The sequence below is a fragment of the Anabrus simplex genome, chromosome 13 (genome assembly GCF_040414725.1).
Source record: "Anabrus simplex isolate iqAnaSimp1 chromosome 13, ASM4041472v1, whole genome shotgun sequence".
NCBI classification, from domain to species: Eukaryota; Metazoa; Arthropoda; class Insecta; order Orthoptera; family Tettigoniidae; genus Anabrus; species Anabrus simplex.
This window is the reverse complement of record NC_090277.1, coordinates 54179340-54205260: the sequence shown is the minus strand read 5'-3', so window position 1 is coordinate 54205260 and position 25921 is coordinate 54179340. Positions and strand designations below refer to the sequence as shown.

The following is a 25921-nucleotide window of genomic DNA, read 5'->3' as shown; positions in this document are numbered from 1 at the left end:
ATTTTGGCAATTAGCAGTTCAGTTACTACGTAGTCTCCTTCCTCGAAACATTCATCAAGGGTTCCGTCTGAGCCAGGAGGTTTGTTCTTCTTGAGCTATCGAATGTCTACTTCGACCCCTTGGAGAGAAGAAGGTTCACCTAAATGGTTTTGCAGAGGTCTCTGAGGAACTGCAGTAAAGATATTCTTCACCATGGTGCAAATTCCTGTTTAACAGTTGTGCAAAGTGTTCTCTACTATGGGAGCTAATGCGAGAGTTGTCTTTGAGAAGCAGAGTGACATCTTTAGATTGCAGAGGGTTTAGTCCTCGAGTTGCTTTTTTTTTTTTGCTAGCGGCTTTACGTCGCACCGACACAGATAGGTCTTATGGCGACGATGAGATAGGAAAGGCCTAGGAGTTGGAAGGAATCAGCCGTGGCCTTAATTAAGGTACAGCCCCAGCATTTGCCTGGTGTGAAAATGGGAAACCACGGAAAACCATCTTCAGGGCTGCCGATAGTGGGATTCGAACCTACTATCTCCCGGATGCAAGCTCACAGCCGTGCGCCTCTACGCGCATGGCCAAGTCCTTGAGTTGATGGGCCATACCTTTGTTGGCACTGAAGATCAGTCCAAGTATTGCTGCTTTTGGATAGATTCTACATTTCGAGTAATTCTACTGTCCACCACTGGTTCTTCAAGGTCAGAGTTCTTCAGCTGTGGATTCCTGGTACTGCAGATTTTCCACAGTTTATCTGGGACAGTTTAGGCAAGCACTGAATGTTTTGGGCTGGGGTCAACCTGGAATCAGCGTCATCAATTTTGCATGGACAGAAAACCAACACCATGGTAACGAGGCAACCAGTGTTTGTCATCTATCTATGCTAAGTCTTTGACATCTTCTTCACGTTATTACTGTGTGCCAGAACTCACTTTCTAAATAAAGAAGGTACAAATGCTGCCGTTTTAACCCGTAATGAGGCACACTTAATTCTGTAGCACTAGGAGTTGCATGCCGGTCGTTCCGCCGTCCTCGATTATTGTGTCAAAATTGCTGGCTACATCGTATACATGGTTAATACCATGTTAATAAGTCATAAAGAGGTTGAGAGAATGAAGTACAAACTGTTTCAAACAATGTCCCAACTTTCTCTTAAGATTGTTATCGTCCCCTTCACCTGTGTGCGTAGTAAACTAAAACAGGTTGATGACAAAAAAATGTGGTAAATTTGTTCAGATTGTCCTATTATCGTTTCCTAAAATGAAATTACCATCGGTACCTGATAAATCACTCCCACATTGGCGTCCTCATCAGAAAATGCATTCTTGGTGTCCGTGTTATGATCACATTCTTGCAAAATATCTTCTTCTTCTGCCTCATATCCACTAATATCGTCCTTATCAAGGATCTCTCGTTAAGGGTTCTTAATATTGAGGAAGTCCGCCAACCATAAAGCAAATGTACAATGATGTATAACTTGGAATTACGTAATGAAAACACTCAATCGCTACAAAAATCTCACCTTCCTTACATGGTCTAAACAACTGACCCTATGTTTATCAACACTTCACTCAAGAACAAAGCAACAAATATAAATAATACTGACCATAATTTATAGTTTAAAAATGGAACAGAAACTACAATGGGAAACTACACTGTAGGAGACTTTAACCAGTGTTATCACTGGGTGAAGGAAAATCGGCGGCGAAAGGACCGACACACAAACAACTGAGGGTTCAATGAGTTTCCATTGTCTTTGACTGGCATTTTGTCTACGTCACAGCAAAGCCCCTTACACAATGTAATGTCATCGAAGGGAGCAGAATTTTTCTCACAACACGTAGGGTACCTTGCGAAAGTTTATAGCCATAAAATTGTGTGCTAAATCAGTGACCATTTTGTCACATATAGATACTGATAGGTGGGGCTATCTTATGACGTGACATGGGAAAGTTATGTGCTGGATCAGCTGCCATATTGTTGGATGTAGATCGTGATGCTATATATTTCCTTTGATTTATAAGAATTCTCTATCTCCTCTGTGGGTGGAATGAAAGTATCCCCTGCATGTTGTAAGAGGCTACTAAGAGGCGAACAATCAAAGAATCTGTACTTGCTCTATCATCTTCTAAGCTCAAAACAAATCCAAGATTCTATACTTTTCCATGCAGTGGAGAAATTTACATATAGGCCATCTTCTTTGCTCTTTGCTCAAACAGGCTTTGAATTCAAACCAGTTCTGATGAGTCTTATAAGCTGAGAATATTGGTGATTTAAAGACTGACCAGTGCTGTTTAATGTCATTTCATCAAAAGTATTTTGCACTTTTGTTTTAGTTTCCTTCTTTAAGGTGTTCGGTGTTCAGTTTTTTCTTCCACTGCAATCAAGAAACATGGTGAACCATGACAAACCATATCAATCGGTGATCCTAGGGCGCAGATATAAGGATATGAGCAGTCAGACAAATGTTGATATGACCTAACATAGTAAAAATTATTTTTTTCTGCTGCCATCTCCTGAAATAATTTTTCCAATTTTGTATTTTCTGAATTGGAGTTGCTGAATTGTCAATGCTGAATCACTGTTGGAGGTTCTGTGCCCATATCCAATTTTCTATGATCAGCTGTATCCGACATTTTGGAAGATGTGACCGAAACAGGCTGCTTTCCTGCATTTTGCAGGAGTTAAGATTTCTGGTGATTTTCTAGCATGACAAGAGTATCTGTCTACTTGTTGTATGGTGTATTCATGAGACTTTGAGTGTTCTGTGATACATCTTCATCCAAAGGTCTGCAGATGATTCACAAATGAAGTCTTCAGTGTTCATCCCTTGACACCGAAAGCAGCATTAGTAGCACACAGGACTTCAAAACACACATTAGATGCTTTAATTTCAGGAGCACATTTCTTGCAATGATGATTCTGGTTTTGATTCCTACATACAGATCCTATACTTGTGTTATAATCAAACTAGTGCCCAGGAAAAATTCTGAATTTTTCTTGTGGCTAGAATACAGTGAACACAGGAGAATACAGTGAAACCCCATTAGTGCGTTCCACATTTACAAGTTTTCCTGCTTAGCACATCGTAAATTTGAAGTCCTCATCGTATTATACCTATATAAAAATGACTCACCCATCACATCACAAAGTTTCACTATTACCCCTTAGTACCAATCACATTTTTCCTAGCCCTGAAAATGTTATTTGTCATCCATTGTGAAAGAAACGTCATTTCCAACTTGGGTAAGAGCCATCACCACAGTTCCATGATTACGGGAAAAGTTCTTGAATTCCTGAACTTTACAGAATAAGTTGCACCTTCGGAGAGCAAGCTGTTTGCCTCAGGAATGTTCAGTTTTGCTTGCTGGTTAGCAGCAAGACTGCTGAATAACACAGTGAGCCTATTTATGCTTGTATTTCACATTCCATTCAGAAGTTAGAAATTATTTTGTGTTGAGTGGTACAGTGAAGTGTAGCGAATATTTGTCGCGTGATATGGAAGCCTATATCTGGTTTAGGAACATAATCGTGTGAAACTGACAAGCATGGTGCATATTTGTCTTGTAATAGCCTAGTTATGGATACGGACAAAATCTGTCAGAAAGTGGACTGGCATCCGCATCTTTAAGCGCCCAAAGGCAGCACAAATATTGAAGCTTGCACCTTTGAGTTTTGACTCAATTGCTCAAGTTGGTCGAAGTTTTGTCGGATTAAAATTACCGGTCAAAATCATTCTCTCGCAGTCTTCTACTAACATTTGTTTTAGAAAGAGGGTGATCTGCAATAACACTTTGATATTTGGCCCCTGTGTGAATGTTGTCATATTTGTTGTCTGGTGTTTTTCACACCTTTTAGTGCACTGTTATTTCAAAACTGGCGTGTGGTGCCGAGTGTGTAACAAGAGTATGTATGTGGAAGAATGGGAATGTTGACCGAATAATACAGGTGTGCTAGAAGGAGGTGGTATTGTAGGATGAAAGTGATATCCATTCACAATGTCAATAGTCCTTGTAACTTTATACAATTTGTGTTAATAGCATTTGTTATGATGGTATGATTGGTGATTGGAAGTGTGGAGTTGAATCTGGGCCCTGGACTGTCTTGGGAGGATAATGAGAAGCTGAGGAAGTTATGAAGGATCTATTGATGGACAAGGAACGAGGAACTGCAAGACATGAAGAATGATTTAAAAACGCAACTAAGTGAGATCAAGGAGTGTTTGGTGCAAAATAACTTTGAGTTGGAGGAAATTAAAAATGAAGTTCTGGACTTAGAGGTAAGGGTAAGGAAGCTTGAGATGAAGGAACTGACGTGAGAAAGGGAAGATAGAAATATAATTATATATGGACTGCCTGATTCGGAGACGGAAAATTTTAATGAGATGTTGGACAAAGTAATTGCCGTAATACGCGAAAAAGTCAATGTGGAGAGTAGTAAGAGTGACATTGATAATGCTCTTCCACTGTTGTTATTTTACAAGCCCAGTGAAAAAGGTTTTCATATGTGTTCTCTAGTGTTTTCCCAGTCAAGGAAGCCAAAAATAACGGCCGAGAGGATTTGTCGTGCTGACTACACGACACCTCATAATCTGCAGACCTTCCGGCTGAGCAGCGGTTGCTTCGGGGCTGTTGCGCCATGGGGTTTGGGGTCTTGTGTTTTCCACACTTTTTAATACTCTTCTCTCATCTTTAGAAATGGTAGGTATAGTTTTCATTGTATCCACAGACATACAACACAAAATGCCCTCATGTTCGAAAAAATCGTATCTAGTGTTTCCGTGTAACTGTTGGATAGTTTTTATTCATGTATTCAGCAGTATGTTTTCTCACTTAACACGTTCTTTTTCCTTGTCCCCCACAGAAATGGCATAACGAGGTTTTACTGTAATTAGAATTTTTCCCCACTCTCAAATTCAGAGGAATTGTTTCAAAGAATAATTTTGGAAATTAAGTGTGGGTTGTAGGGAGGGAAAAAATATTTTATATTTTAAACTTTGGAGAATGGGGAGGGAAAAAACATGATTCAAACTCAAAATTAAAAATAAATTTTACTGTTAGCCTATCCTAAGAAGACATATTTTTATGACCAATTTTCATACATCAGACTGCACTAGCTTTCCTGCCTAAAATATAAGTGAAAATGTATTAACTTACATGCATTCTGTAAACTTCCAGAAAAATAAAAATAAAATAGGAGTATGCTACTCTACAAAGCATCTTTAGAACAAATGTCAGCTAACTACCGAGAGAAGGAATTCCTGAGAATTTAGAATATAAGAAGTAGTACACCTAAACATCGATAAGCAAGGCAACAGTTCATTTACATTTTGAAAAAAAAAGAGAGAGAAAAAAAGAATAAAAATGCAATTGAAACCACCGATAGGGCCCAGGAACACTCACCGCCTCAGTGCCGATGGCCGAGATGATGGCAGGAAAACGAGGCAGATCTTTGCCTTCAACGTATACAGGCTGGCCACGGTGATACCTGGATAACAAGCAGTAAGACATTGGGATAGGAAAACGATAAATGCTCGACTTTCTTTGACAAGCACACTATGCTCTCTGCAGTGCCTTTCCTCAGCTAATCTGTTCAACCACTTCAAGCAGTCAGGTCGAGGAAGTAGCAACATACTCGCAAGGAATGACTACGGCTAGGGCGAGAATAAAAATAACAGAAAAAAAACCAAGCAAAAAATACATAAAGTTCTAGTACAGTACGTAAGCCTGTCTTCATCAGTCAAAATTAGCATGTAAAATGTAATTAGAAAATTGTAATGAACATGTTAATGTTTATTAGCTGTGAAGCTTCCACGATATGTAGTGTTACTTAGTTCCTCTTCCGGGTTGCACCGTGTTGTTGTTTTCTGTACATTTCATACAGTTTGCCAATGTTTCAAGTACAATATAGTATTCTTTGTCAAGACGATTGAAATAGCCCTATTGCATGTTATAAATCTCATTCCGTATTGAGGGCTATCACTTTACAAATAGAGAAGTCTTTATGTTGTCCTCCTTTTCAATACAAGAAATGTCCACTTGTGTTAGATGGGACAATGTCTAGACATGTTTCGGCTATCTAAAAGCCATCTTCAGTAGAAGCTAAAATGTTTTATATATATATATATATATACACAAACAAATAAAACACTGAGAAAACTGTGTGTAATTAAAAAAATAATGATCATGATTAACACAATTAAAAACACGCGTTGAAGTTAAGGTATAAAAAGGTCCTCTCATCTAAACTTGTCTGGTTAAAATAAGAACTTTTCTAGTCCTTTTTAAAATGGAAATCTGTCTTCAAAGGTGCCGATCTTATGTTAATGAGGCAGCTGGATTCAATTGGTCGTGCGATATCTGAGGGTTTCACAATTGTGTTGTTTGAAGCAGTGAAATTGTCAATAAGGGTATATGAATACGTGTAATTCATTAGGTGGCTGTCCTCTTGAATGGCATGACCCTGTCAGTCTAATGTTTCTGTTGACACTAAAATGTGCTGTTTCTTAGCTGTGAAGCTTCCATGGTAGAGTTCCTTAGTTCTTCTTCCGGGTTGAACCTTGTTGTAGGACAACACACACATCCAGTGTCAATAGGAACATAAGACTGACAAGGTCGTACCATTCAAGAGGACAGTCACCTAATGGCACATCCTCATAACCCCTTACTGACAGTTTCACTACTTCAAGCAACACAATTGCAAAACCCTCAGATATCGCATGACCAAATGAATCCAGCTGCCCCATTAACAGAATATCGGCACCTTTAAAGACAGATTTCCATTTTAAAAAGTACTACAAAGGTTTTTATTTTTAAAAAATTTTTTTTTGCTAGTTGCTTTACGTCGCACCGACACAGATAGGTCTTACGGCGACGATGGGACAAGGAAGGGCTAGGAATGGGAAGGAAGTGGCCGTGGCCTTTAATAAGGTACAGCCCCAGCATTTGCCTGGTGTGAAAATGGGAAACCACGGAAAACCATTTTCAGGGCTGCCGACAGTGGGGTTCGAACCTACTATCTCCCGAATACTGGATACTGGCCGCACTTAAGCGACTGCAGCTATCGAGCTCGGTGGTTTTTATTTTAACCAGAGGAGTTTTAAATGAGAGGATTTATATGTACCTCAACATCAACATGTGTTTTTAATGTGTTAACCATGATCATTGCTTTTTTAATTCCACAGAATTTTCTCAGTGTTTTATTTGTATATACTTTATATGTAACATTTTAGCTTCTACTGAAGATGGCTTTTAGATAAGCCAAAACATGTCTAGACATTGTTCCATCTAACACAGGTGGACATTTCTTATATTGAAAGGAAAGGCAACATAAAAAGACTTTTCTATTTGCAAAGTGAGATACCCCTACTTGGTCCGAGGTAATCGGTCTTCCAGGCGCTAACTGACTATGACTTATTTTCTTATTAAAAGGATTTATTATCTGCATTTATTAATACACTGACATAAATTGATTGTCATGAATTAATTTAGTATTAGTCTTGACTGCTGAACTGGTCATCTTCAGCTACTTTTTAACAAGGTAGAATCTAAGAAGAACATAGCAATCTTGAAGTTGAAATAAAATGTCTTATTAAAAGGGCAACTAGGACCATGAATCTTCAGAAGTTATAAACACGCTTAGTCAAAAGGAACATATATACAGTGGAATCATTCAGTACTATGTCTAGTCTGTATATGGATCTTCAATTTTGATGAACGATTATTAATATGAAAATCAACACGATCACTTTACTGGTCCGTATATAAAGTATGGAAATACACATGAAATTGATGATACTTATAGATACGGTCCTCCAAGAAAAACATTATCCTGCAATGTTAAAATTAAGGGATATTTGAGGATCTTAAAAGATATCTTGTTGAGGAGAATAATTTAATAACATTATCTCTTCCTTAGTCCAGTAAACAAATATAAAATATGAAGTGTACACTACCATAAAATTATGGAAGTACAATGCTGTTGCATTAAACCAAGGGTGTTCAAGCAAAGAATTTAAGTCATATAAATCTATGTGGATGATGTAAAGGATATCCCTTGAAGTTCCAGCAGGAGTGCGCGGTTCAGCAACTGCGTTAGTAACACTAACTGTATATGTGTTCCTTTCGAGTAAGTGAGTTTATAACTTTTTAAAGATTCATGGTCCTAGTTGACCTTTTAATAAGACGTTTTATTTCAACTTCAAGACTGCTATGTCCTTCTTAGGTTCTATCTTATCAAAAAGTAGCTGAAGATGACCGGTTCAGCAGTTAAAACTAGTCCTAAATGAATTAATGACAATCAATTTATGTCAATGTATTGATTAGGTGGATTCCTTTTAATAAGAAAATAAGTCATATCCATCAATACGGACACTAAAGATGAAGTTCATTGCTTATACATAATCGACTATGAGCGAGTTAATGTGCTGGCCTTTTCTCTCTGACTGATATAAGTGTCCACACGACCTCTTGAAAATTCTGGAATGTACGTGTCACAGCCAGGTAGCTGGGGATTGCTGGTGCTAATATGTATTTTGAGGTTCATCCTGTATGTTCATGTTGTGACCTCCAACATTTGCAACTAGGCTATTTTAATCTATGTATACACCGGGATGAGTGGCTCAGAAGGTTGAGGCACTGGCCTTCTGACCCCAACTTGGCAGGTTCAATCCTGGCTCAGTCCAGTGGTATTTGGAGGTGCTCAAATACGACAGCCTTGTGTCGGTAGCTTTACCGGCAAGTTAAAGAATGCCTGTGGGACTAAATTACGGCACCTTGGCGTCTCTGAAAACCATACAAGTCGTAGTGGGTCGTGAGGCCAGTAACATTATTAATCTATGTATAATAAGCATCTAAGAATTGTTGATTTCGTATCCTTCCTCTAAATTCATATTGTCTGGATGTTTCTTAATTTTGATAGCCTCCTGGATTTTTCTTTTGAGATTCCAGAGAATAGTTGCCAAGATCTTGGTTCTGTCAAATCAAATTTCTTAGCAACTATACCCTGGAATTTCAAAAGAAAAATCCAAGAGGCTATTGAAATTAAGAAACACCCAAACAATATGAATTTATAGGAAGGATACAAAAATCGTAAATTCTTGGATGACTATTATACACAGATTAAAATATGCAGGTCACAAAAAGAACATACAGGACAAACCTCAAGTTACATAACAGCACTGGTGGCTAACTGGCTGTGACACATACGTTCCAGAATTCTCAAGAGGTCGTGAAGGGACTTATGTTAGCCATAGAGCTTATTTAAAGGCCAGCACAATAAGTAACTCATAGTCGATTAGAACCCAGGAGACTGATTACCTCGGATCAAGGAGGGGTATTTCAGTTTGTCTTGACAAAGAATACTGTAATGTATTTGAAATGTTGGCAAACTGTACAGAATGTACAGAAAACAACAACATGGTTCAACCAGGAAGAAGAACTAGATGTTAATGTTTGTATCTTACAAAAAAGTAACACTTCCCATGTTACATACATATATATTTCTCAAACAGAGACGTCCGACAACACTTGCAGATGACCACAGGATCCGGAAGACAAAAGAAATATCCATCCACGTAACACTTTCCAAACCTATTCTTGGAGTAAAACACGTTCTTCCATCAGAATTTCTGCATGAAAAATAGGTTTGTCTGACTTTACATCAATCTCATTTTGTTGCACGAACCAGCATCGGTATTGAGATTGTGAAGAAGAATGTTATGACACATCCAACTTGTATGTCTATTTTGTGACGTGACATTCCTGAATTATGAAGAAAGTTCAGAAATTCACTAGGATAAGGTACTACTACATAAACACCATCATATTCTATGGAATGAATTCAAATGTATATTCGTCCCCCTCTATCCAACCTGTACAAAGAAGAGTGAGCGTATGGCATTGAATATTCCTCGCATTTAATATTTCGTCAGACATAATTTTAATTGTTATAAAAATATGATTCACCTCTCACGTAGATAGAAACCCTGTGGACACGTACAACAAACATAGGTTCAATTGTTTCTGAGAAAAGTGGACCTGCGAGGCAGTTATACAATTCCATGCACTCACGTTATTTTATCACTAGACCCCAGAATTTTAGGCAGTAACAAGTTAGAATGCAAACTAATTTGGTCTAGCCCATTCCTCCATAATATAGGGAGAGTAACATAAATTCTAAGGGTTCTGATAAGCCATACCCCTAATGTTTATGCAAATCTCATTGCATAACCAGTGTGCAGGATACACTATACGTGTTACCCGCTTCAGTAAGTTTGCAGTGGTTCAAAACATCTCCAGCTAATTTGATAGTTGTTATCAATTTCCTGACGTTTATATGAACCTACATTTCTGATTTTCTTTCCTAACTGTATTCCCTCCTTTTTGTTGCAACTCTTTTCAACATCTCAATAAACTCTGATGTTAATACGGAATTCTTGCATTTGCTTTAAATGTCTTAAACTGATCAATAATAGAGAGCAAATTGCTGTTTCAGCTCAACCAATATGGCGGCCACGCGTGTCCATTTGCTTCAACTCTTGCAGCACATTGGTAATGTGTTATATCTTATTCTGTTTCCGTTGGCTGGCACTGATGGTTTTGCTGATGTGCTGACGGACACAAAACGTGACTTCAGAGAGTGAATTTATTGCAGCGCGTGTCGCCATCTCTTTTTGTCCACCTAAACGAAGTTTCACGAGCACCAAAGAGAAAGCCACGTACCTTACATGTAACATCAATTGTGGATGGACATTGTTCAAGCTCATGCCAACAGGTGAAGATGTGCGCGTCAATATGGTGAATATGGCACTATCACTTCACTCAAAGAAAGTTAATTTTCATTAAGAAGTACAAAATTCATGGTTGTGAGAGTTTCATTGTACTGTTCTAGTAAAGGAGAGATAACAGTCTACATCTAGTGTCAATTTCAGCTGCTGAAATGTTGTGTTTTATCAATATCAGTGTGAATGACTGACAGAATAGGGATTTTATATATACATACACACAGTAAAACCTTGTTAATCCAGATCAGATTTGTATACATTTTAAAAATTTAATGTTCACATTAGATAATTTTTAATTATGATAGCAAGAACGTAACTATAAATACGCCAAATATTCGCTTTTTAGTTTGACTCAATGTACAGTACTGTACTGTAAAATGCTTTTTGTTGAGTTCGCAAAACATTTACCAGTGTGCCACAGGGCGTTAACGTGCTATGGTGGTGGCTATGGCCTTACGATGGAAGAATAAATTGTAGCGGGATGTACACCTACAGTAGACAGTGAGAAAGAAGAATGATATGGAAGAGGAGGGAGTGACTACACTGCAACAGCAAATACCACATTCAGATGATCTTTACCAGCTGACAAACATCATGGCGTACTTAGAACATCAGCCCAACACCACTCCAGCTGTACCATAAACAATAAAGCATTTGCGTGACCGTGCTTCATTCAAATGTTACACGTGTTTGAAATAAAAGACAGTGGACCAATTCTTTGTTAAGAAATGTTGTGTTTTTATGTGACTGATTTTTATGTTTTTTAATGTCTTGTAAAAATATACTATGTACATTTTTTTTTACAAAACATACTATTTTATCATCATAAACTCTAAGTCTGCTTATTTAAGAATTTTGTTTCCTTATTAGCCATATAGGAACCAAATTATCCACATTTTTGATTCGGATTACCTTTGGTACCTGTTAGCCTAGATAAACAAGGTTTTACTGTATATATTTTCAAAAAAACTGTTCATGAAGATAAAATACTAACCATTAAATAAAGGAAAGGATTTTGCAGAAAAACCAAACCGAAACCCCATGGCACTTAACGCCTTTGAAAGGGTTCTGGCCTGCCCAGAGACCGCGGCTTAGCCCGAAGCCCTGTAGATTACGAGGGTCCGTGTGGTCAGCATGACACATCCTCTTGGCCGTTATTCTGGTCTTTCGAGAACGGGGCCGCCATCTCACCGCCAGATAGCTCCTCAATTCTAATCACGTAGGCTGAGTGGACCTCGAACCAGCCCTCAGGTTGAGAGAAAAATCCCTGACCTGGCCAGGAATCGAACCCGGGGCCTCCGGGTGAGAGGTAGGCACTCTACCCCTACACCACGGAGCCAGCTTTTGATTTTGCAGCTGGACCTCTAATACCCTAGTGTGAAGTCTGGTAATGCCGTGTCTGTTCTGTTGTATTCATTATTAACTCAACAAGAAGAAAGAGCCATTAATTTTCAACTGTCTTTCTTGTTCTGTAGTGCCAGTGTTGAGAAGCAACAAATAAGCTCAACATTTTACATGCAATCTAAACCCCAGGAATGCATATCCTTGCTTCAAAAAATCCCACAGGCATTGGCAGGGATTTGAACTGCATCCGTCTTGATACGAAGACAGTGACTATCACTTCAGTATCACACTCCTAGTGTTGAAAAGCTGCTGTTTAAATACAGAAAGTTTTAAATTATTTTCAGAGACATTTAGTGACTGTTTAACCTCTTCATTGCTGAGATAGTCTCTCTTTTGTAAAAGAACCACACTGAATTATTGTAAATAATGCACATGGATACATAAAAGTCAAAATTAACATGGGAAAACCAGACAGGGTCTTCATTTCTTGTTTTAAATTGTTACAATTACCATGGAAGGTCCTAAACCGATCACTTTCTAACACAAAATATAACTACACTATGGCTAGCAAATTCAAGGTTGTCCAACATAAAAGGCCAACAATAAGACAAACCAGTTTAAACCTTTCAAAAGCTATGGAAGAAACAGTTTCTGAAATGTATCCAACAAAGTTCATTTACATTATTCAAATAATCCACTTGGATAAATCACTGGCAAACATAACCTCACGCAAGGGAAAAAAAACCCACCACGATTCAAAGACGAGAACAAATTATGCTCGCTCTCCTGTGTAAATGCTTTATTTTTTTGGATTACTGTATCGTTTGCATTTTTAGATGCCTTGTACTTGTACGGAAAGTACACAATGCCCTTAAAACATCGTGGCTTATCGAACTTTCCTATGTCAAGGGAAGGAAGTCTCTCACTTCCGTGTGCATTGCAACACAGTCTAATGACCCACCCTTGTATGATTTCCCAGCTGGCACTTCTCTCCTTTAACATCGTAAGTCCATTTGGACTGATCATTAAAAAAAAAGAATTAAAAAAATTCAGTTGTCACGCTTTTTCGTTAATTGTCGGCATCGCCAGTGTTAGCGGATTCGGCTTCTCCCCACACTGCCTGCTATGTGATATTGTGGAGTTCGTTAAAATGCTGAACAGAAAAGAATTACGATTTCACTCTTAGAAAATGTGACGCACATTAGACACACCAAAGTGAACAACAGTGCGGAAAGCTATCCCTGCATGTTCCAGAAGACGCTTTCTTTTATGACATGGAGAAATTTTGAATTTAAATTACTCTGTAAAACACTATTTTTTAAAAATGTAACGGCAGTTTTGAATTAAAAGTCTGAATTTTGGTAATGGGACTGAGATTGTTCTTCGAATTATGAATTATCCATACTTCAACTTAAACAATTTAAATAACATGCAAAACCGTAGTTCATGTTTCCGGGAACGAGAGTTTTTTCGAATCAGGTGGGATTTTGAATTATTGAGGTTCTCCAGTATAAAGATTATCTATCTACATTATTCAAACATGTTTCGACTCATTTGAGAGTCATCTTCAGTATTTCTAAATAAACTAACATGTAGCTTATTAAAATCTTGCAATAGTGTCCTGGTAATATATTACTGACACACAATTAAAATCACTGTTCTTGAGATGTAATCTCTTGTCTTCTATACATAAAAAACTTGATGTGTACATTAAAATGAATCCATTTGTTAGTTAACTTCCATCATAAACTTGATGTTATTGTTATTACTGATATACTGTATTAGGGAGGTAAGTGTTACATATATATGTGTGGTATTGGTATCAGCTAAGGTGCCGCCAAACGGGTATACTATATGTTAGTTGGTCCAGCTGACCTGGCTGGTAGTCCCACGTAAGGGTTCCTTGTCAGGGTTAGGGTGAAGAACTCAATGGCAGTGAAGGCGGAGAAGAGGGACGTTGGAATGGTGAAACTGGTGGAAGGGGCACCCTTCCTATTCTAGGTAAGCAGAACAGGAACTGCTGCCATGCAGCAGAAGTGGGAACTTCAAAGGCAAAGGAAAGAAACCCCGATAGAAAATCAGCTTGGTGACTCAGGCTTTAGATGGCAGCCCCATTAAGGCACTTGGAAGCAGTGGGTTAATCAATCGCTCTTCTTATATAATCTGATTATAGAAACTGAAGCGAAATTACAAAATCGGATGGATATCCTGATGATGACCTTTGGCATAAAGAGGATAACAAAAATTAAAGGTGAACAAGACCCGGGAGTGAAGTTAAGAAAATGGCCAGGAACCGTACTGTGTGGAGAAATTTTGCCATGGTCCTATGCTCCAGAGGGAGCAACAGGAAATGAGTCAAGTAAGTCATGAGAGAAAATGAATAACAAACTTACATCTTCCACCTATCCGTTTGTAACTTGCTTGTTCAAAAGTCTTTTCACCATTAGTCGTGTTCTGACGGGTGAGATATTGTTACTAGTAGCAGTAGAGGGGAGTGATGTCATGACGAGAGGCAGGAAGCTGAGGAAGTTGATGGGGAGAAGATGCTGGAGGAGAGCTGTGTTGGAAGGAGGTGTTGGTCTTGTATGTTTGGGGCAGGGATTATTTTGGTGTAGTTCAAAAATAACCAGAATAAATGTTTCTAATAGTATGTTTCCTTTTTTGCTAATTTTATTTAAATTAAAAGCTGGTTTCTTGTATTGGTCGATGTTTATGTGGATAATTTCTGGAATACTAAGTAGTGGACCCTTTTGTTCTGGATGTAAGTTTGTCAGAACTTGTTCTATTGTAGTATGAGCGAATACCATAAAAATGCTAACCACAAATATACTCTGCAATGGGTCGAAACATGTTTGGATAATATAGGTATGTCATCTTAATAGATGTAATATATTATGATGTATCGAATAGGAGGATATTTTACATTTAAATTGATGTAATTGAAAAACCGTCAATATGGAATTAAATCCACACTGTGCAAATGGAAGGATGTTGGAATTTTGTCCTGCAGGAGTTCTTTAACGTGCTGGAAGCTAACGATGCCATGATCATGGTGGTAAACATTTTGAACAATACAAGGAAGGGAACAATTCTGCATTTGTTATGTACTGTACTGTACAGTATACGGACAGAACAGATTGAACACACTTTCTTTTTTAAAATTTGTTTTACGTCGCACCAATGCAGATAGGTTTTAAGGCAACGATGGGATAGGAAAGGCCTAGGAGTAGGAAGGAAGCGGCCGTGGCCTTAATTACGGCACATCCCCAGCATTTGCCTGGTGTGAAAATGGGGAACCACGGAAAACCAGGGCTGCCGACAGTGGGGTTTGAATCCACTATCTCCTGGATGCAAGCTCACAGCAGTGCGCCCCTAACAGCACTGCCAACATGCGCAGTATTTGAACACACTGTAACAAAAATATACGTCGTTTGAGGGTTTGTGTCTTGTGTTGTATGTTTCGTTAATTGCATATTACAGACTTTTTCACTGATATGAAGATATTTTCAAAGAAACAAGGATGATTGGGGTAACAAACCAAATAAATTGTAATTGCTCTGTAACAAGCCACCGGAGACCATGGGTCCCTTATAAAAAAAATAATTAAAAAATCGGAAGGTGTCCCTCAACAACCACTGAAAGTTTTATTGGTGGAGTTCAACTTCACCCTGTATGACTACACTGAATACAATAACTCCAGGGGGCTGTCCAATTTGAGTAGAAACATCTAAATTTAACAGTAAAAAACAAATAAAAAGATTTTTAAAATATTTAAGATAAAACACTGGAAATGCATTAAAAATTCCTGCACATCTTGGTATGATATCACTTAAAAAAATTGTCCAAAACGGTTATGAAGGGTTGTTCAAATCTCGTAATTCCAAAAACGAAGGTAGCTTATATGTTCCGAAATGCAACTCTTCTTTGAAATGCTTGGAGTAGTTGGTAAATAGCACACCCACCAAGACTGCGCATACCGTGGAGACCAGTGTGTAGGCTAACTGGAGTCACCGGCAGTGCCAATGCACCATGAGAGACTTTGTCTCATTAAAAAAATTGATGCCTGCCTGGCCATCAGATGATATAGATGTTGATTCCCATAGGGAGCCTGAAATAACTGATGAGCCCAACTTAGCACACTGGGGCAAAACGCTGGCAGCCAGAAATGAGTTAGTTGGAAAATTTATAATGTCCAATGACGGACATTTATATCGGTATTATAAATTTACCCATTCGGGACGAATATTTCAGGTTCCCTATGGGAATCAACATCTATATCATAGACCAAACTGGTCACTGGTTATATTTAACCTTTGAGAGTAGCACTTTCGCAGTGGAGTATTTTATTTCATACTATGATGTAACTGCCTTCTTCCTGCACTCAACAGAGTACGGAAAATGACACTTTACAAGTAACAATTCTCATTATTGTTCTGTATTGAAAATGACGTTAGGCATAAAATCTCAAGGATAATTTAATAAAACCACCTATTCAATACTTTCCATGTTTAATGTGGTTTGAATCTACATGAATTTATGTAGACTTATCAGGTACACGTTTCACCCATTATTTGGGCATCTTCAGCCTGTAGACAACCCTTAGGTCAAGGTTTGGGACCTTTTTAACCATATATAGTGTAATATATGAACGTTAATAATCTCTTAAGACTAACATGCCAGGATAATAAAAACATAAATGTGGGTAACATAATATACTGGTGTTTTTACACAATTAAAACTTGTCCCTCCTATTCTAACTCAAAAATATGTCCAAAACTAAAATGGATCTTCTTCCTGTAACGTAAGTCTTGGGTAAAGAAGATATTCATATGGGGGTTCATTTGACCCCCACCTATATCATTTTCATGTTCTTGACGTAACTAATGTCGGAATATGTTGTCAACCACAAGTGGAGATTTAGAACTGATTGTTATATGCAGGCTGGTCGAGATTGTTGTGAATGAAAATATAAACTTAAATTAGCAATGTTTTTACACAGTTAAAACTTGTCAGTCCTATTCTATCCAACTTAAAAATATGTCCAAAACTAAAATGGATCATCAATCAATCAATCAATCAATCAATCAATCAATCAATCAATCAATCAATCAATCAATCAATCAATCAATCAATCAATCAATCAATCAATCAATCAATCACTGATCTGCATTTAGGGCAGTCGCCCAGGTGGCAGATTCCCTATCTGTTGTTTTCCTAGCCTTTTCTTAAATGATTGCAAAGAAATTGGAAATTTACTGAACATCTCCCTTGGTAAGTTATTCCAATCCCTAACTCCCCTTCAAATAAACGAATATTTGCCCCAATCCGACCTCTTGAATTCCAACTTTGTCTTCATATTGTGATCTTTCCTACTTTTAAAGACATTGCCCAAACTTATTCGTCTACTGATGTCCTTCCAAGCCATCTCTCCACTGACAGCTCGGAACATACCACTTATTACAAATCATTATTCCGTATTGAAGAATAGCTAATCACAAAGTTTATACAGGGAGTAATTTTAATACCACCTATTCAATACAATTTATTCCACTATTGCGTGGTTAAATACACATGGAAATTATCAGAAATTTGAAGGGTACATGTTTTGCCCACTGTTTATTGGGCATCATCAGCCTCAATCAATCTTAAAACACACATGGTCTAAGGAGTCATAATAATTTACATAAAACGCATTGAAGAATATTTACAAGTGTTAATACTGTGGATGCAAAATGTTTACAGTACAAAAATATTGAATAACACAGAACTTATGCTAAAATCACTTTGAAAAATTGAAACATTTGTCTAAAAGTAATTGTCACACATTGTTTTTAAAAAATAATCTAAATCTGACACTGAAATGGATCTTTTTGATAAAAAGCTTGAACAATATATATTACATTTAGAAAACAGAATATAAAAAAATAAGGTGTCACTGGACAAGAACAAGACGGTTAAAAGAGACAGTATTTACTCATGTTTGAGGCCCAAAATTTAAAATAAGGATGAAAATATGTAGTCGAATTGGAGGCGGTATAGATTAAGATGTCTTGGAAAGTTGGATAAAAATCATAGTATGTCGTGAAGTGCTAAAAAACATCGAAGAATTTGCCGTAAATGCTGCTAAAAATATTCAATTAAAAGAAGGTAGGTTGGACGACAATTTCGTGTAACCAGAAAATGCCTCATGTAGACGTGGATGTACGTAGTAAACAATGTTGTCATTCTGGAATGAAACTGTAAACTAACTTGACGGGAAATTCACATCGGAGGCATTAATCAGTAATACAAGCGATTTTTGTAATAGAACAAGGTATATTGAAATGAAAGAAAATTACACAATACATAGTCTCGATGTTAAAGACATGTATTCCAACATTCCCATATCTAAAACAATAAATATTGTCAGAAGGAACTTAACAGAGCATAGCGGTTTAAGTAAAATAGAGATCGAAGAATTTATAAAATTGTTAGAATACGTATTAGAGAACAACTATTTCGGATTCAACAACAAAATATACAAACAGGAAAATCGATTGGCTATGGGTTCCCCGGCGTCAGGTATTCTAGCGAATATTTACATGGATTATGTAGAAACAAATAAAATAATTGAGAAAATTAAAGGATTAATTAAATGGTTGAGATTTGTGGACGATGTGTTCATTATCATAGATGAGAAAGAATTAAGCCCGATAGAAGTATTAAGAAGGGTGAATGAAATAGACAAAGATATAAAATTCACAATGGAGTCAGAGGAAGGAGGTTCACTGAACTACTTGGACGTCAAAGTAACGAGAAAGAATAGAGAATTAGAGTTTAAGACGAACAATAATAATAAGAGAATTTTATTTAATTCGCATAAGGTTAATAGATCCGACAGGTTTAATAAATCAGGAGTATATTGTATCAAATGCCAAAATTGTGGGAAAAAATACATTGGACAATCCGGGAGGAGTTTAGAGACGAGATACAAGGAGCACGTGAATGCGGTGAGACACAGGAGATTCTCAGCAATGGGAGAACACATGGAAGAACACAAACATAATTTTATGGAAATAGACAAAGATATGGAAATATTGCACACGACAATGAAAGAAAAATTAATGGACGCTTTAGAGAAAATAAATATACATATTGACCAGAGAAACGATAATGAAAATAACTTAAACGAACCACTGAACGAAGAAAATGCAATGTACCAATTGGCATACAATCATATAAGAAGAGAGAGAAAGAAGGAGCGAAAGAAATAGTTCCGGTCACAAGTACGCGCCCCCTCCATCCCCTACATTACAAACCGGCAGCACGACAGGTAGCAGCGAGCCTAACAAGGTCATTGACAGCAGTGAGCAGAACACGTCTGTTTATTCAAACTAGCACAAGAATACTTCGGTCAAGGTTAAATTTTGGCAACCAGTCGAGCTGAAGTAAGTAAATACAAATTTCTCTAAATATCTGAGATATCGTTCTTTTATAAACACATCACTGAAGATTAGTATTTTGGTTTATTATTATTTAAAGGAGTTCGACGGTTAGAAAGCGACCAGCATGGTCATCGCGTGACCAGTAGCAGAGTAGCAGATTGACAACAAGGAAGGAAGGAGGACATATTGTTTGGGGTCAGACCAATATCACATCATTTTAATTTTTGGATAAATTAGATGGAATGAAGTAAGTAGGCCTAAATAATTTCTCCAGACATCTAAGTAACCATCTTTTTTGCAAAAGGTCTCTAAAGTTAGTTTGTTTGGTTTATTTATTTAAGGAATTGGACAAGATTAAGAGAAGATATTCTGATATGAGAGGTCTAGAAAATTATAGCAGACTTTAAGAAGAAAGAAGAGGGCAGAAACATTTTAAAGGATAACTAATTTTATAAATGTTATTTATTTATTATTTTACGAATTGATATTTATTATTTATGATTTTACGATTTTAGGATAAAGACTATTTATAGATGTTATCTATTATTTTACAAATTGATTTATTTAAGGATTTCCACTAAATGACAAGTAAATGTTAAATTTAGACAAGAAGAAATAATTATTCTTTCAGATGTAAATAAGGACATCAATTAACATATAGAGATTAATTTAATAGATTACATTAGTTAGGAAATTTCCAGTAAAATCTGCAACATATGACATAGTAAATATGAAAGGTGAAACTAAGAGAAATTGTTGTAATAATTTTCAAAATTCATAGATACTTGTTATATTATACCATTGTACCATAGTCCAAGGATCAATTAATGTTTGGCACCGCCGAAGACGAGAGCAGTGGCTCTCGAAACATGTACGGTAATTAAATAAAATAAAATGTATAAGTATTAACAAGGCGGTGAAAATATTTTACAGAAATTTGAATATAAGTCAATACGGACCAACATGGTGAAAATAATCAATTTTGTTTAGAATTTCGCAAAAATTAACTGAATTATTTAAAGGATGTTTATTATTGAAAACGTAATGATTTATTAGGAAGCCCTGAATGAATTTTGATACTTTATAGGTGGGGCTGTTTCTACAATTTATGATAGGGCGTATTAGATTGTTCTTATGAATTTTGGGTAAGGCTCTGGCTGTCGGAATACTAAGGTTCATATTAAAAAGTTTTTGTTGTTCCTGTTTATTGAAAAGAAAGTTAGAACTTCTTATTATTTCTTTAGATTTCTCTGAATCATTGGTGGTTGGATCTTTGTTGACTATTGTATAAATTTTGTCCTTAAAAAAATTCTTCTGTTTCTTGAATGTATGTGTGTTTATCTAGGAGAACTGTGGATCCTCTTTGTCCGCATTTGTCACAATAATGTTATTGTCATCTATTTTAGTTTTCACGTTCTGGATTAATTTTTTGTGGTTGAAATAAAAATTTGCATTTATTTCCTCCGCTAATTTTGGTAGTTTATTTTTTTCCTCAAATCTGGTATCATTTTGTGTCTCCAAGGGGAGATTTGAAATGTTAGCCTCGATCTCAGCTACTGTATTGATAATATCCATTTCTGTTTTCTTTACCCAAGATTTATGTTAGAGGAAGAAGATCCATTTTAGTGTTGGACATATTTTTAAATTAGACAGAATAGGACTACAAGTTTTAATTGTGTTAAAACACCATTAAATTATGTTACATTTATGTTTTATTCATATTTTTAAAATTATTATCCTGGCATGTCAGTCTTAAGAGATTATTAACGTTCATATATTACACTATATATGGTTAAAAAGGACTTATGTTAGAGGAAGAAGATCCATTTTAGTTTTGGACATATTTTTAAGTTAGATAGAGTAGGACTGACCAGTTTTAACTGTGTAAAAACACCGCTAATTTAAATTTACATTTTCATTCACAACAATCTCGACCAGCCTACATATAACAATCAGTTTTAAATGTCCACTTGTGATTGACAACACATTCCAGCATTAGTTATATCAAGAACATGAAAATGATATAGGTGGGGGTCAAATGAACCCCGGTATGAATATCCTCTTTACCCAAGACTTATGTTAGAGGAGGAAGATCCATTTTAGTTTTGGACATATTTTTAACTTAGACAGAATAGGACCGACAAGTTTTAATTGTGTAAAAACACCATTAATTTATGTTACTCACATTTATGTTTTGTTCACATTTTTAAAATTATTATCCTGGCATGTTAGTCTTAAGAGATCATTAACGTTCATATATTACCCTATATATGGTTAAAAAGGTCCCAAACCTTGACTTAAATGTTGTCTACAGGCTGAAGATGCCCAAATAATGGGTGAAACATGTACCTGGTAAGTCTATATAAAATCATGTAGATTCAAATCACATTAAACATGGAAAGTATTGAATAGGTGGTTTTATTAAATTATCCTTGAATTTTTATGCCTAAATGACACTTTACCGTACTGTAATTACTTTCCGTTCTGTTTGATTACAAATTGTCTCTGGTTGAACTCCACTTCATAGTAACGAAAACACAGATAGAGCGATCATGCTATTTTGTTTTACGTCGCACCGTCACAGATAGGTCTTTTGGTGACGGTGGGATAGGAAAGGCCTAGGAAGTGGAAGGAAGCGGCCATGGCCTAAATTAAAGTACAGTTCCGGCATTTGCCTGGTGTGAAAATGGGAAACCACGGAAAACCATCTTCAGGTCTGCCGACAGTGGGGCTTGAAGCCACTATCTCCCGATTACTGGATACTGTCATTATTTATAAGTTTCATTTCCGCATTCATTGGATGCACGTATATGGACAAGAAAGATTTTCCACCTATCAATACTAATTTATTGATATTGATCTTTCTTGTCTATATACGTACTGAATTCTGGCCGCACTTAAGCGACTGCAGCTATCGAGCTCGGTAGAGAAATCATGAATCAAGGACAATAAACTTATCCTTGTTGAATTGTTTCTTCGTCTGATTGCAGTACTGTGGTTCCACACTCATCCACACAACAAAAAAGGGTGTTTCTTTATTTGCAGCTCGAGTAATCTGCCATAAGAATACTAACGTATAGGTTAATACACTTAAAAGATAAATATTGTATATATCCACAGAATGTCAAAGTTCGTACTAATCCAGGACCGGAGGACCATGTTTACGACTCTGGTAGCTCAGTGGACTGTTCACTGCATCAAATAACATTATTTTAATGTTTTATTACAACCCAACTCCATGTACACACATATCTTTCACAGGAAGACACGAACAGCATAACAAGAAAATATCAATGCATGGATCAAACGTGAACGATTTGCATCAGGATGAATCAAAATTATTTACAATTAAATTAAATTCATTTAAAATTAGTAAATTCACCACAGTACGAATTAACACATTGCAGCTGGGAGCCGAGTTTACTCATGTTTGGCTGGACAAATGTTGCTGATGGGTCCTGAACATTTGGTGAAATCTGTTGGAACTTCTGAAACTAGCTAGCGGTCTTCGTTTATAGAATCTCGTTATTGAAGGTTTTGTTTATTCCATGCTACCTTTACTTTTCATTCTTCTTCTGATTTATGCTTCAATTTCTTAGTTTTCTGACGTAATGTTTAAGTCGTTCAAAGAGCCATGTGGTGGGTAAGATGGGGCTTCCCAGACTGACTGCATGTTTAGATCAAGACGAAATATTTAATGAACTGTATGTAGATAATTATTCAGAATGCCCAAGTAACGTTGAAGAACCTGAGCTCCCCTGGTAAAAGTGTGAGTAGTGATGGTGGAGATAAGCACCCTTCAAAACAATGTGAAATCTGTATAAGTTGCTGTAGGCCGCTTCACCGAGGTCATTGCTACACAACTTATGACACCAAAAAACATTATTAGGACTCCTTCAGAAGGTTTCCAGTAAATGTTATCACAATCAGTACAAGGTTAGTTGATTTTATGCATGCACTTTCACAATATGTTGCTCAGGAAATGCCCAACACAGGGGATGGGCAGATTGAGCAGCATCCGGTCAGCAATGTCAGCAAAATTTTGTTGTTATTTAATTAGCAATTAACAAGTGTTGAGACATGTTTTGTCCTCCTTTTTGGACATTGATGCTTTGCTTTTAAGTCGCATGGACACAGATAGGTCTTATGGTGACGATGATATAGGAAAAACCTAGGACTGGGAAGGGAGCAGCCGTGGCCTTGATTAAGGTACAGCTCCAGCATTTGCCTGGTGTGAAAATGAGAAACCATGGAAAACCATCTTAAGGGTTGCCAACAGTGGGGTTTGAACCCACTATCTCCCACATGCAAGCTCACAGGTCCACGACCCTAACCGGACGGCCAACTCGCCCGCTCTTTTTGGATATTATTATTATTATTATTATTATTATTATTATTATTGAATGTCCCTCAAGAATCACTGAGTGAGCTGACCACGCAAACTGGGCCCCGAAGCTCTAAGAATGAAGAACATTCTATGAATTTTATCACGCATTTTAACTTGACGTATTCAGTAACCTGAATCGTATTTTAATGTGTATTTGTGACCTTGTCTATCTTACAAGTATTTTCAACCAATGATGTCCAAAAAGGACGAAACATGTCCTGAAACTTGTTAATTGCTAATTAAACAAAAAAGAATTAGTATTGTAAAGGTGGAACCTCTGACTGTACCTTAAAAAGTATACTATCAACAATATGGGCTTTGCAATGAAATTCATTTTATGCAATGATAAGTTTAGATTACTCATCTCGAAATTCCGTACAAATCTCAATTTTAATGCAAATGATCACTTTTCATGCCAGTTGTGTAAATAACTTTTTTTTGGGGGGCACGTCCCTCTCCAGCATCTGGTGAAAAAGTTTAGCTGTTTCATTTCGGGTAATGTCAAGCTGTCAAGTATGTTTTGATCAATACCAAACAAAACAGATGTATTCTCGCACAGAGTAATGTAGAACTAGTGGCGAGGTTCTTTCAGTACATAACAGTGCACTATCTTGTACAGGGAGAGAGTTTTCCCGAAGACTGTGCAACAGTATTTCACTGGTTAATCATTTGTTATGTTCAATGAAGTTCATACTTAGATTGATGCTTTCATGGTCTGTATTAACAGACAAGATAATGTAGCTTTTGGACTTTTGCCATGTCAAGAAAACGAGGGGAAATTCTTTATGTTTCGTGGAGACTTCGTTCTGTGTCTTCAGAAAAACTCATCTGTCCGCAAGGTTCTCTAATAATAACAGTCCGAATTTGTCCTCTTCAGGGACAGAAATATTTTTCTTTTGAAGACATGGAGTAAAATCTTCACAAAATAAGTGAAGAACTTCTCCTCATTTTCTTGACCCGGAAAAAGTCCAAAAGCTACATTATCTTGTCTAATTAAATTGACGATTTTCAAGTAGTTCAAAGGAAAGGAAATTGTCGGTAGAGAGAGTCGACATGTCCACCAAAAGGAAGAGGAAACAATACACTGCCTCATGTAAAAGAAAGTTTGAGTTAGTTCACATCTATATGACAGATAGTGTTTAATTAAGGCACTCCACATCTGCCAAAGTTTAGGGCTTGGCATACCTAGTACGGCACTCTGCGTTGTTGGGTCAAGGTACAACCCTGGTATTTACCAGGTATGAAAGTAGGAAACCACAGAAAACCATCTTCAGGACGGGAGACAGTGGGGTTTCAATCCACCATCTCCTAAACACAGGCTTACAGCTACACGATCCATATTGTGTGGTCGTCTCACTCACAGGTTCTTGAAAGATACTCAACTAAATTGCAGTATATATGGCATCAGCATAACAATAAAAATCCTCCTTAAATGTATAAACGCAGGTAGTAAAAGAATTCACATACCTATTGGTTAGACACAGCTATGTGACACACTTTGATTTACTACACTGTTATAATTGGGTGTCCGGCTCCATGGCTAAATGGTTAGCATGCTGGCCTCTGGTCAAAGGGGTCCTGGGTTCGATTCCCGGCAGGGTCGGGAATTTTAACCATCATTGGTTAATTTCTCTGGCACGGGGGCTGGGTGTATGCGTCTTCATCATCATTTCATCCTCATTACAACGCGCAGGTTGCCTATGAGCGTCAAATAAAAAGATCTGCACCTGGCGAGCCAAACGTGTCCTCGGACACTCCCGGCACTAAAAGCCATACGCCATTTCATTTCATAATTGGGCGATTGAATTGATGTTTTCGTGAGACGAAACAATGATATTGTCAGACCTTCCTTGTACAGTTAATGAAGAAAACAAAAAAAATATACGGGTACTTAAAAAAACTGAGCTTCAGTGGTTATACTTGGTAGGATTAAGTTTAAACTTATCAAGAGCAGTTTTAACCCTCTCCCACCCATAGAGTAGTAATACGTACCGCGGAAGGTAG

General features: G+C 37.0%; 1 protein-coding gene across 3 annotated transcripts in view; it reads right to left on the bottom strand.

Annotated features, from left to right (window-relative positions):
• The window catches only part of LOC136885069 (sin3 histone deacetylase corepressor complex component SDS3), a 126229-nt gene that overhangs the window by 32494 nt on the left and 67814 nt on the right, over positions 1 to 25921 (bottom strand). For 2 of the 3 annotated variants that reach the window (XM_067157473.2, XM_067157474.2), the window contains exon 7: positions 5382 to 5466. The exons of the other annotated variant lie outside the window; for it this stretch is intronic. In XM_067157473.2, coding sequence (XP_067013574.1) covers positions 5382 to 5466 — 85 coding nt within the window. The remainder of the gene's footprint in view (positions 1 to 5381; positions 5467 to 25921) is intronic. 3 annotated transcript variants of the gene reach the window in all.